The sequence below is a fragment of the Molossus molossus genome, unplaced genomic scaffold (genome assembly GCF_014108415.1).
Source record: "Molossus molossus isolate mMolMol1 unplaced genomic scaffold, mMolMol1.p scaffold_m16_p_4, whole genome shotgun sequence".
Lineage (NCBI taxonomy): Eukaryota > Metazoa > Chordata > Mammalia > Chiroptera > Molossidae > Molossus > Molossus molossus.
In genome coordinates this window covers 78,925,568-78,938,778 of record NW_023425377.1, presented here as the reverse complement: position 1 = coordinate 78,938,778, position 13,211 = coordinate 78,925,568, and the positions used below count along the sequence as shown (strand labels likewise).

The 13,211-nt window shown below is 50.5% G+C and overlaps 1 protein-coding gene and 1 pseudogene across 1 annotated transcript in view; both read right to left on the bottom strand.

Moving 5' to 3' along the window:
* The window catches only part of ZFR2 (zinc finger RNA binding protein 2), a 29,328-nt gene extending 25,662 nt beyond the window's left edge, over positions 1-3,666 (bottom strand). Inside the window, exons 1-5 of the mRNA XM_036282238.1 lie at positions 3,653-3,666; positions 2,919-3,186; positions 2,118-2,232; positions 1,282-1,500; positions 874-1,160 (exon numbers count right to left, since the gene is read on the bottom strand). Coding sequence (XP_036138131.1) covers positions 874-1,160; positions 1,282-1,500; positions 2,118-2,232; positions 2,919-3,186; positions 3,653-3,666 — 903 coding nt within the window. The remainder of the gene's footprint in view (positions 1-873; positions 1,161-1,281; positions 1,501-2,117; positions 2,233-2,918; positions 3,187-3,652) is intronic.
* A 2,260-nt stretch (positions 3,667-5,926) lies between these two features.
* On the bottom strand, positions 5,927-6,428 carry LOC118643898 (annotated as a pseudogene).
* Positions 6,429-13,211: the final 6,783 nt, after the last annotated feature.

Below are 13,211 nucleotides of genomic sequence, written 5' to 3'. Positions count from 1 at the left end.
TCTATCTCTCTCCCTCTCCCTTCCTCTCTCTCTAAAAATCAATAAAGAAAATAATTTTTAAAGTGCCATAGCCCTGGCCTGTGTTGCTCAGTGGTTAGAGCATTGGCCTGTGTACCTAAGGATCACGGGTTCGATTCCCAGTCAAGGGTACATACCTGGGTTGCAGGTTCAACCCCCTCCCCCTTCTCTTCCACTCTCTCTAAAAAAAAAAAATCAATGGAAAAATATGCTTGGGTGAGGATTAACAACAACAGCAACCAAAAAGTGCTATTAATATTAGCAAAAGTGGGAATAACAACAATTGACCTTTTCAAGTCATATCGGGTACATGCCAGATGCGTTGCTGAGTGGTGACGCTCAGGCAAACCTGTCTCACGGGGAAACTGAGGCTCAGAGAGAGAGAGGCAGTGACACTTGCTCGGTGACAGCCTGGCAGGGCTGGGCTATGAGCCCCGGAGGTCAGCTCTGGAGCCCACACTCCTTCCACTTAGACAACATGCACACACACACCCGTGCCTGATGTCACCCACCCATGGCCTTGCCTAAACAGCCATGTAGCAGTGGTGCACCCACAACTGGCTGTGTCTGCCTGGGCCTCGCTGCTCAAGGAGGGGCCCTGGCTGCCTCCCCTACCCCAACTCAAGTCATATCGGGTACATGCCCCTCACCTTGGAGTTCAAGCCTGGGCTTCTGTGACCCGTGCTGTCTGCTCTCGTTTCTTCCACCCAAGCACCAGGAGGACAATCTTAAGGCAATTCTGACACACACTTGACATTGCAAGTTTAGTAACAGGCCTCTTTTGGACAGGCCACAACCCTGACCTCTGGTTGGCCTCAGCGGACAAGGGAGGGCATTGGGCATGGGGTGGCTGACCTGGGCACCAGCACAGCTGATCTTGCAGATGTCACAGTAGTGAAGTGGGGGCTGCCTGGGCCCACCCTTGGGTTTCAGCAGCCTGGTGGGGACTGGTGGCTTCTTGGGGAAGTTGCTGGCAGAACCGGCACTGGGACTGTTCCCTGAGCCTCCCCACGGGCACAAGTCCTCAGGCTGTGGGAGTGGAGGTGGCGGGGGTGGAGGCTGCATCTGTTCGGGGAGCAGTGGAGGATAGTAAGGACTGGCTGCTGAGTACACTGACGTGTCGCAGCTCGGGTAGCTTGGTCCTAGGAAGCAGAGAGAAGAATAAGAGGGAAATGGGTTGGTTTCGAGGACAATGTTTATTTTGGCTGCAAATAGAGTAACAGGCTTCGCCCACATTCATGCTCAGGAATACCACCGGCTCACCTGTGTACAGGGTGGAGGTGAAGCTGTAGGAAGCTGAGGATGAAGTGTAGGAAGGCAGAGTGGACATGAAGACCCCGGGCTGGATGCGGGATGCTGGGGGGTAGGTGTAACTGGAGGTTGGGATGCTAGCCGGCTGTGCCTCCCTAGTAGTGGGCACCTGTTGTGGGGGCTGCACTTGGCTGTACCCACCACTAGGCTGACAGTTAGCTCCTTTGGTTCCTGGAGAGCAAGCAGAGACCCTCTGAGCCACACTTCACTCTCACCCCCAGGGAGCATAGAGCGAGAGCCACCTCCCTATGACCCAACAGCCGCCCCAGCTGCCAGAGCAAACACAGGCCCCCACTTGTGGATGAGCCCTAGGCCCAACGGGCCATGGATCCCCTGGATGTCTAAGCCTCAGCTGGAGGCTGGAGCCCTGGGCCTCCGGTCCCGAGCTCTGATCCCAGCCGGGATTCACGTGTGACCTGTGCCCACCACTCCTTTCCAGATTCTTCCTCCGAGTCATGGTGTAAGAGGGGTGTGTGTTCAGTGTCTTTGTCTTTCCCACTTCTAAGTCCTCAGCAGAACCTACCCTCTTCCACCCTGGGAAAGCCCTTGGAAAATACTTTCCGCTCCATTTTTAGTTCTCTCTCAATCTTTCCTTCTCTCTCTCTCTCTCTCTCTCTCTCTCTCTCTCACACACACACACACACACACACACACACAGGCCTCTAGTTGAAAAGATAGCCCTAACACATTACTCCAGACTTTCCTATGAATCTGGAATGTTTAAATGTGACTTTAATGTGGTGACTCCCGTGCCCTTGCTCCCACCCCCTGACCCTGCAGAGACCCACCTGGCTGGCAGAGCGTGGCCATGGCAGGGAGCTGAGGCTGGCCCACAGCAGGTGGGTGATACTGCTCGTTCTCATAGCTGTTGGTGGCCGTCAAAGGTCCATAGCCATAACTGTCCTGCGAGAGGGTTTCCATGGGAGAGACACAGAGAGCAGGGAGAAAGGGTGAGGTGTGTCCTCACTTGCCCCACACACGGGCAGGGCTCTCTCAAGGGTCTGGGTTCTGCGCCAAGGGCAGCAGAGAACATGTCTGGATTTTGGTTCACAGTGGGATTCGGGCTGTTGGGGGATTGGGGACTACATGGAGGCAAGGACGAAAGCACAGAGGCCAAGAGCCCTGGGAGGGGGCAGAAGCGTGTGGAGGTGGGTATGGTGGGAGAAGCAACAGCAAGAGAAGGAGGGAGGAAGGGAACAGAGCCAAACTATGAGGCTCGGCTAATCAGGTGGCCTGTGATGCTATGTACTGACCCAAGCAGCGACAACCTGTGGGTGGCAGAGGCTAGAGGGGTGTGGGGTGGACCATATGCAGCCCGGGGTGCCTTGGCAATACCGAGTCAAAACGCAGTGGTCAGATGTGTGGCCCAGTGCTCCGAGGGGAGGAAAAGCCCATCATCTACACCGGAAAAGCCCAACAAGGACAAGCCCATCCTCAGTCACCTCTACAGACGGGGACAGGAGCATGAGGAGGCCAAAGGCGTGTCCTGGACTGTCTGCCAGTACGGGCTGCCCACAGCACTGTTCCACTCAGTACCATCCATGTTTTCAAGGAGGACAGGTGCTGGTCAGAGAAAGGTGAGCTGATACCTGGTAGGAGGGAGCAGTGGTGGGTGTGGGGGCGGGCTCCGGGGGTCCACTGTCACAATCGCAGTCCTGGTTGGAGTGGGGCTGGTGCCCGTCATACCCTGCTGGGCCTCCGGGCCTGGGTGGCTGGGTGGCCGTGGAGGGAAATGGCAGGGTCACGGCGGGGCCAGTTCCAGGCACAGGCTGGACAGCAAAGCTGGCTCCAGCAGCAGGGGGGGGACACGCCATAGAAGGCCGAGTGCTAGAACCACAACAAACACAAAAAGCCCGGCTGCATTAGATGGAGCTCTATACAGAACTTGAGTTGAGCATCTAAACCGCAGCGGATCCCGCTGTCAGCTGCTTCAGATGCCCACATTCATACAGAAACTTTCTGTAGCTACTAACACCTGCTGAGACCACTCCAGGAGCACTGCACAGGTCTAAGCGCTCTTCATGAACAAGCGCACTCTCCCGACAGGCTGCGAGGGAGGGACCACTGCCGCCGTTTTACGGGAGAGAAAACCGAGGCACGGTAAGTGGTTCAGCCTCGTGGGTGGTAGTCTTTTCTTTTCAACATCAAGATTCCACAAAGAAAGTTGAACTTTGACAGTCATTTTAAACCAAAAAACAAGTGGGTGACCCGATTATTAAAATATGGAAAATTGGTTACCATTAAACTAAAAACTTTACTAACGAGAATCAGTTTTTATTGATGTTTTGTTCAGTGGGAAGCACAGCTCTGAGCCTTTGTTTACACCACCTCATTCATGCCTTACCACCTGTGGAGAAGGTGCCAGCACCATCCATCTGTCTGTCTGTCCTGTGTAGCTGAGGAAACTCTCTGAGGGTCAGTGACACATGTCAAGTGCATGCTTCAGATCCAGATCTTTCTGACCCCGGTGCCCCACACTCTGCTAAATGTCAGCCCCTGGTAGATAGTATTAGAATTTAAAAGCCCGTTTGTCAGGAAGGGTATCATCAAGGACTTATTAGCCCAATACCAATAAGGATCATATAAGAAAATTCTGAAATATACCCCCCTTGGACACGAGGAGCTTACTGTACTGTATTTAACTTTATGCCAGATTGATTTATAATGTTCAAATATTTAGACATATAGTATATAGACTTCCATTTGTACTTTTGCCCTGAGACTCCTAAACTTAAAGGCTAATTTTTTATTTGCTTGAATGTATCACAATTCATTCACCTCGTTTCCTAGTGGTAGCTATTTATATGTTAGTTATCTATTGCTGAGTTTTAAATTATCCCCAGTGAAATGACTTCAAACAATAATAACCACTTATCATCTTCACAGTTTCTATAAGTTAGGGGTTCGGCGTGACCTCGCTGGGTTCTGGCTCAGTCAAGTTGTCAGCTGGGCTCTATTATCCAAAGTCTCGACTGGGGTGGTGGCCACACTTCCAAGATGTTCCCCCCAGAGCAAGAGTGCACCAGGCAGAAGCTGTCCTCGTTGTGACCCAGCCTCAGACATCACACGGCAAAACTTCCTCCACATTCCATTAGTTAGAAGTGAATCACAGCATCTAACCCACACTTCAGGGGAGAAGATTTGGCCCACCTTTTGAAGGGAGGAGCATCAAAGAATTTGTTGACTTGTATTTCAACCACTACACGCTATTTCCAATTTTCTGCTGTTAAAGCAACGCTGCAAGGTATGTTCTGTGTAAGAACTACATGTGCCTTCTTGTGCCGGCTTCCCCTCATGGCTTCTTGTCCAGCCTGGGACCCACCCCACGAGCTCCAGATGGCACAGCCCAGAGGGATGGGGCCAGGCAGGCTGTCTTAGAGCCATCAGGGTTTACCCTGGAGCTGGGGCCACCCTCTCCTGAGTCACATGGGAGAGGCGTGTCCCCAACCCAAACTGGCAAGGGAAGGGATGGACATTAGGAGGACATGAAAGGCCATTGCAGCCACCAGGAAAGCTCAACAGGGTAGATATTCAGTCCAAGCGTGAGTGCAGACATGGAGCTCTCTGGACTGAGACCTGCTGCCACTGCTGCATCAGCCACCAGAACGGCACAGTGACGCTGAGCAGCAGGTCTGTGGAGGCTCCCTTCCACCCAGGCGTCCTTGCGGGCTGACGGCCTCCACCTCCAGCAGGGTATCCCCTCCTATGCCTGAAGCCCCGGTCCACGAAGCGGTGCCAACTAAGGGCACAGAGGCAAGTGTCTCTTGGGGTGGAAGGGTGTCTCGTCCTTCAGGGTGCTGAGGAAGTAGAGACAATCTGCGGGGCTTTCTCCACCTTGCTCCCCCGTTACCCCGATTCAGGTCAGAAGCATTGTCTTCACCTGGAGGGGGCCCAGCCTAAAGAAACCAATGGAGGCGGATGGTCGTTGACCTTGTTCCATGCTGGAGAAATATATATGTCCTATTTAGCCTAGAGCAAGGTTTCTTGATCTACACACTGCTGACATTGAGACAGATCACTCTCTGGGGTGGGACCATCCTGGGCGCTGCGGGGCGTTGAGCAGCGTCAGTGGCCTCTAACCACTCGACGCCAGGAGCACCCCCAGTCATAACAACCACAGATGTCCCCACTGTCCGGTTGAGAACTGCTGTCCTAGGACAAGCTCAGTCCCAGGGCACCAGCTGGGCAGCATCACAGACTGGTTTATGCCTGGTCTAGATCCTAATCCGGAAGGATCATGAGGACACCGAGCTGCCTCAGACAGCACGTTTGTGAGTGTAAATATAAAGGGACATGTTTTTGTTGTCTATGACCCTAAATGCTGGTGTTGCGCACACTGAAGTTTGAGGAACACTGAGCTAGGTTAGAGAGCGGGATGAAAGAAGAGGGTATGTGCAGATGGCGGGGCATCCAAGCCATTGTGCCTTGACAGTGGGAGATCTCGGGTGTTCTGCGTGCCTGCATGGTGACGCCCACAGGTATTTTCTTTTGTTTATGTTTTTGTTTTAGGGCACAGAGAGCAAGTGCATTTGGTGAATGCTGATGGCAAACATTACCCAAGAGATGCAAGCTGGGGAAAGTGCCGTGACAAGAGAAGCTAGGAAGCCTTGGGGCTGCAAGCACAGCCTCGCGGGGAACGGGCACACCGGGAATGCCTTCCGCTGGTCAGCACCGTGCAGACGAGCTCCGCGGAGCTCATACGATTGCTGTCCTCGTGTCCTGCCACCATCATCTCTGCTCCTTCCTGTCATGTCTCACCCACAGCGACAATAACATGCCCGATCTCAGCACCCATGACAGTGGCATCCCCTTTCTTGTCAAACACCCTAAGGCCTTCGATGTACTCGTCATAGGTGCCCTGGTCCTTGTTCTTGGCCAGTCTGCAGCATGGGCAGGAAGTGCTCAGAGTCTAACACCTTCACATTCAACTCATCAGTCTTGGGGTTCCCCAGGACTTTGAGCACCTCAGCACTGGTAGGGTTATGGCCCAGGATTCTCACCACAGCCCCACGCTGGCTGTACGGGATCTCTCCTATTTGGTCAAACAGCTGGCAGACCTCCTTGAACTCTGCGGTCTGGTCCTCAGTGAAGCCACACATCTGACTGCTCAGCTCTGCCAAAACTTTTCCTGCAGTAATGGCCCCATTGGTGTTATTATGAAACGTCACAGCTGTGAGCAGGCTGGTCGGCTGTGAGGAGTACAGACAGGGTCAAGGTCAACATCAGCTTTCAGTTCAGTGTGGGAGAGTGAATCGCCCTTGAACTCACCACAGGTCACCCCTCTCCCCTCTGTGGTAGCGGAGCACCTCTCCAGTGCAAACGGTTGAAATGCTGGGAGGGGGGAGGGGAGACTGAGAGGTGCCACCTGGAGGAAGAAGGATGGACTTGCCAACAGCCCAGCAGGTAACAGGAGGACCCCTGTCCCTGAGGCTGGGAGGGTGACTGGGATTCCAGAGGGTAGGGGCTCAAACTGGGCCAAGAGCAGGGTCTGGCACAGACATGGAATGAGGGAGGCACGTGGCTGACAGGGAAACTGCCCCGTGTGCTGAGGGACAGAGGATGTGGGGGGTAACAAAGGCTGGTGGGCGGGCACGGCCTCAGATGCTGGGCAGAATCCAGGTTTGATCTAGTAAGCAACGGGGAGTCACCAAGGGGACCTTGCCAAGATCTGGCCTGTTTTAGGATGCTAAGGTGGTGCTATGGACTAAATTGTGCCCCCTAATTCCCCCCCCCCAATTTACTGAAGCTCTAATTCTCAATGTATTTGAAGATAGGACATTCAAAGAGGTATAGTAAAATGAGCTCATTAAGTGTGGGGCCCTAATCCCATAGGAAGGGTGTCTTTTATTATAAGAGACACCAAAGATGTGAACACAGAGTGAAGACCACGTGAGGACACGGAGAAGGCACCCATCTGCAAGCCAAGGAGAAAGGCCTCAAGAGAAACCAACCCTGCCTGAACCTGGATCTTGGACTTCCAGCCTCCAGAACTGGGAGAAATGTGGTAAGCTCCCCAGGCTGTGATGCTTCGTTATGGAGACCTCTGCTGACCAATGCAGGCAATGACGGCTGTTGAGAGGAGAAGCTGAGGGCAAGGACTGCTAGGAGACCTGAGGCATGCAGGGGTCTCAACCAGTGTGGTGGAAATGGGAACAGAATGCAGGAGGCATCACGTCACCTGCCAGGTTTGGCTGAAGCTGGCTCTCCGCAATCTGGGGCTTTGCATAGCTGTCAAGTGTGGTGAATGTTTGATGACAGTGATCAACGTGGTGGTTGTGACCTAAAAAGGGAACGCTTGGCCTGGCTGGTGTGGCTCAGTGGTTAAGCATTGACCCATGCGCTAAGAGGTTGCCAGTTTGATTCCCGGTCAGGGCACATGCCCAGGTTGTGGGCCCAATCCCCAGTGTGGGGCATGCAAGAGGCAGCCAATCGATGTTCTCTTTCATCGATGTTTCTATCTCTCTCTCCCTCTCCCTTCCTCTGTCTCTAATATATCATAAAGAAAAAAAATATGAAAGGGAATGCTTGACCCACCTTATTTATTTATTTTTTTATCCTCACCCGAGGACATTTTTCCATTTTTGTTCAGGTAGAGTGGGAGGGAGAGAGAGAGAGAGAGAGAGAGAGAAACATCGATTTGAAAGGGACACATCGTGTGGCTGCCTCCCGCATGACCCCAACTGGAGCTGGGGACAAACTGCAACCGAGGTACATGCCCTTATCGGGAACTGAACCCTGGTCTCTCTGGACCGCAGGCCGACGCTCCAACTGCTGAGCCAAACCAGCCAGGGTGACCCACCTTATTCTAATTGCTCATAACCCCATAAAGCCACCCACACACCTCACTTTTATTTAGCTAAGCAAGCTCTCCCAGAAAGTGGGATGTGAAGTGTCCCTGGAACTCGGGCAGTGCATGTACTGTGGGTCTCACGCCCATTCTCAGGACAGAGCTTGGCATGAAGGAGCCCAGATGAAAGGATAAAGGGAGAAATGGTTTTAAAACATGGTTCTGCAAACTATGGCCACTTAGTCTTCTCTAGCTGTGTCCTTGCCTGGCTGAAGGGGCAAAGGAGCTCTCTAGGGTCTCTAAGGGCACTAATCCCATAATGGGGCCCCACCCTCATGACCTAATTACCTCCCAAGTTTCCACCTCTTAATACCATTGCGTTGGGATTAGGTTTCAACATGTGCATTTGGGGGGGGGGCACAAACCTTCAGTCTATAGCAGCATCTCTTCCACTGCAGTCTATTGGCCAAGGCAAGGTACAGGGTCAGTTCAAGGGCCAGAGAAACTGATGTCATTTTTCAATGGGAAGAGCTGCACGGTCTCAGTGGAAAGGGTATGGAAATAAGGAGTGAAGGACAGAGACATCTGAAAACCAATCTACCACATCCTGGTTTTAGGAGTTGAATTAGCCAAAACGTGGCTCATGGGAAAGACTTTCCATAGGCATCGCCCATACAGTTGTCAAAACCTAGATAATCTAGAGTGGGGGTTCTCATCAGGGGTGGTTCTGCCCCCCAGGGGACACTGGGCAGTGTCTGGAAACATCTATGGTTGTCACAATGGGGGAGGGGTATTCCTAGCATTGAGTGGGTGGGGCCAGGAGTGCTGCTCAGCACCTCATGGTGCCCAGAAAGGGTGTACTCCAGATAGTGATCCAGCCCCGATGTCAGCAGTGCTGCTGCTGAGAAACTCAGGTCTACAAGGGCATGTTCGGGATCCCTGGGGCTAGAGTCTAGCGTATGGGGGGAAATAGCCAAATGGGCAGCAGAGGTTACTGCTCCCACCCAGGCTGCCTGCTCCCCCGCTCACCTGCACCTCACACCCTTTCTCAGGCTCCCTGTGGTAGGAGGTCACTGTCACCTTGCCTTCTCTCAACTTCTAATAGCCTTTTTGAGTCCTATTAAGAATCAGATGAGCCCTGGCCGGTTTGGCTCAGCGGTTAGAGCGTCCGCCTGCGGTCCGGAGAGACCCGGGTTCGGTTCCTGCTAAGGGCACGTACCTCGGTTGCAGTTTGTCCCCGGCCCTGGTTGGTCGTGCGGGTGGCAGCCACGCGATGTGTCTCTTTCACATCGATGTTTCCCTCTCTCTCTCTTCCTCTCTCTCCCTCCCATTCTGTCTGTACAAAAAATGGAAAAATGTCCTCGGATGAGGATAAAAAAAAAAAAAAGAATCAGATGAGCCCAGTTTGGCTCAGCGGTAGAGCATTGGCCTGTGGTCCAGAGAGACCCGGGTTTGGTTCCCGCTAAGGGCATGTACCTCGGTTGCAGTTTGTCCCCGGCCCTGGTTGGGTCGTGTAGGTGGCAGCCACTCGATGTGTCCCTTTCATGTCGATGTTTCTCTCTCTCTCCCTCCCTACTCTATCTGAACAAAAATGGAGGGAAGTCCTCGGATGAGAATAAAAAAAACAAAAGAATCAGATGAAATCTGTGACTCCCTGACCTTTGATTCCTACAGACAGTTTTGCCTGTAATCACCTGGGGCTTCAGAGGTCCCCGGTTAAGAATCCCTGCTGGGCCCTGGCTGGTTTGGCTCAGCGGTTAGAGCATCGGCCTGCGGTCTGGAGAGACCCGGGTTCAGTTCCTGCTAAGGGCACGTACTTCGGTTGCAGTTTGTCCCCGGCCCTGGTTGGTCGTGCGGGTGGCAGCCACTCGATGTGTTCCTTCACGTCGATGTTTCTGTCTGTCTCTCCCTTCCTCTCTCTCCCTCCCACTCTATCTGTACAAAAAATGGAAAAATATCCTCGGGTGAGAATAAAAAAAAAAAATTAAAAAAAAAAAAAGAATCCCTGCTGGGATGGAGGATCAAAAATAATCACTGAAGTTAAATGGCAATGGCCTAGCCTCGCATGGTGAGGCATATCCTCTTCTCTCAGGAAACGTAATAAATTCTTTCAATGGCATTGACTTCTCTGTGTCTTCACTTAGGCACCTCTACAGATTAAAATCTCGTGGGCACAAATGAGTCTTTCCCTTAGAGCAAGATGAAGAAAAGTTGAGGATGTGTTCTGCACCGGGGCAGACTTAGAGTTCACAGAGGTCTGAAGCTTAGGAACTGACTGGAGAGCTGCAGCCCAGTGGGATGCGCACAGGGTCCAGTCAGACCCCCTGGCTTCCAATCCTGGCTCTGCTCACTGTGGGGCCTTGGGTGAGTCACTTACTCTTTCCTAGCCTCAGTTTACTCATTAGTAAAATGGGAACACCTACCTCTTGGGATGGCGTGCTAACTAAACAAGAACTGATGTGTTACAGTGCCTTGCACATAGTAGGAGCTTATAATGCAGTCCAGGGTTGCCAGGTCTCCCGATTTTGAGCAATGCTAAAAATTAGGGTTGCCCTGGTCAGCTAGCTCAGTGGGTTAGAGCATTGTCACAATACGCCAAAGTTGTGGGTTTGATCCCTGGTCAGGGCACATACAAGCATCAACTAATGAATGCATAAGTAAGTGGAACAAATTGATGTTTCTCTCTCTCTCTCTCTCCATTCCTCTCTCTATCTCTCCCTTCTTGTCTCTCTAAAACCAATCAATAAATATATTTTTAATTAAGGTTTTGTAAAGTCTCTCAATTTTAAAAAATATGTTTTTATTGATTTTTTTAGAGAGAGAAGGAAGAGAGATATAGAAACATTGATGTAAGAGAGAAACATCCATCGGCTGCCTCCTGCACGCCCCCTACTAGGGATCGAGCCTGCAACCCAAGCATGTGCCCTGACTGGGAATTGAGCCAGGACCTCTCAGTCCATGGGATGACTCTCAACCCACTGAGCCACACCAACTGGGCAAGTCTCCCAGTTTTTAAATGCTTGCAACTAATTCAAATAAAGCAATAATAAAAATTTAAAAACAACTGCACAGGCCAAAGAAAGCCAGTGTGGGAAGTAAACATGGTCTGCAGGCTGCCCATTTCAACCTGTGACTGAGACCAAGCACTTGAGAGTAATGAGCGAGGAGGAGACATCAAGTCAGAGATTTACTTCTTTTTTTAAAAACTTATCTTTATTGTTGAATGTATTACAAATGCCCACCCTTTTCCCCCATTGATCCCCTCCTCCCCAATTCCACCCCCCTCCTGCCTTCCCCATCTTACTGTTTGTGTCCATTGGTTGTGGATATATGCAAAGAAATTCTTTGGTTTATCTTTTCCTGCTCTCCCTCCTCCCTTCCCTTTGAGGTTTATCAGTCTAACAACCAATTTGTACTTCTTAATTCCTTCATCTTCTTCACTCATTCCCCTAGACCCCACCCATCTACCAAGCAACAAAAAGTTCTCAGTATCTATAAGTCTGTTTCTGTTCTGCTTGCTCATTTTGTTTGTAGATTCAATTGTTAATAGATATGTATTTATTGCCATTTTATTGTTCATATTTTTGTTCTTCTTCTCCTTCAAGAAGACCCTTCAACATTTCATATAATACTGGTTTGGTGGTGATGAACTCCTTTAGCTTTTTCTTGTCTGGAAAACCCTTTATATGACCATCAATTCTAAATGATAGCTTTGCAGGATAGAGTAATCTTGGTTGTAGGTCATTGTTTTTCATCACTTTGAATATCTCTTGCCACTCCTTTTTGGCCTGCAAAGTGTTTTTTTTTTTTTTGAGAAATCAGCTAAGTGTTTTTTGAGAAGTCTTATGGGAGCTCCTTTGTAGGTAACTAACTGCTTTTCTCTTGCTGCTTTAAGATACCCTCTTTGTCTTTAACCTTGGCATCTTGATGATGATGTATCTTGGTATGGACCTCTTTGAGTTCATCACGTTTGGGATTCTCTGTGCTTCCAGGACTTGTATGTCTGTTTCCTTCACCAAGTTAGGAAAGTTTTCTGTCATTATTTTTTCAAATAGGTTTTCAATTTCTTGCTTTCTCTCTTCTCCTTCTGGCACCCCCATGATGCGAATGTTGGTGCGCTTGAAGTTGTCCCAGAGGCTCCTTACACTGTCCTAATTTTTTTGGATTCTTTTTTCTTTTTGCTGTTTTGATTGGGTGTTTTTTGCTTCCTTATATTCCAAATCGATGATTTGCTTCTTGGCTTCACGTACTGTACTACTGATTCCCTGTAAATTATTCATTTCAGTTAGTGCATCCTTCATTTCTGACTGGTCCTTTTTTATATTGTTGATGTTCTCACTAGGTTCCTTGGAGTTCTCCTTAAGTTCCTTGAAGGTCTCACTAAGTTCATTGAGCATCCTTATAACCAGTGTTTTGAACTCTGCATCTGATTGGTTATTTATCTCCATTTTTGTTTAGTTCTTTTCCTAGAATTTTGTTCTATTCTTTCACTTGGGACATGTTTCTTTGTCTCCTCATTTTGGCTACTTCCCTGTGTTTGTTTCTATGTATTAGGTAGAGTTGCTATGTCTCCTAGGCTTCATAGGGTGGCCTGTAATTGTAGGTGTCCTGTAGGGTCCAGTGGCACAGCCTCCCTGATCACTCCAGATGGTCCCTCGAGGTGCACCCCTTGTGTGGACTGTACACTTTTCTGTTGTAATTGAGTCTTAATTGCTGTTGGCATGTCAGTGGAAGAGATTTACTCAGGCTGATCAACTGCAAGAACCAACTGTGCCCACTGACCACTGGCCTCTGACTCGCTTGGAGAATCAGCAGTGTAGGGACCCAACACAGAGTGACTTACTTTAGCGGGGCTCTGGTACCCACTGAGTTCACTCATTGAGGAGGTGGTTGGGTGGTGGTGCTTTGATGTGGTCTGAAGCTGTCCACTGGGTGTGCTGGCTCTGGGACAAGGTCAGCTTCTGCCTGTGTTCTACCCGGGGCCACCCGTCATAAGCTACAAAGTGATCTGAAGATGGCTGCTTCTTGTGCTAGACTTGGAGGTGCTCAGGAAAAGCCAAGTTGTGAACCAAGGCTGGCTGCTTCTAGTGCCAGG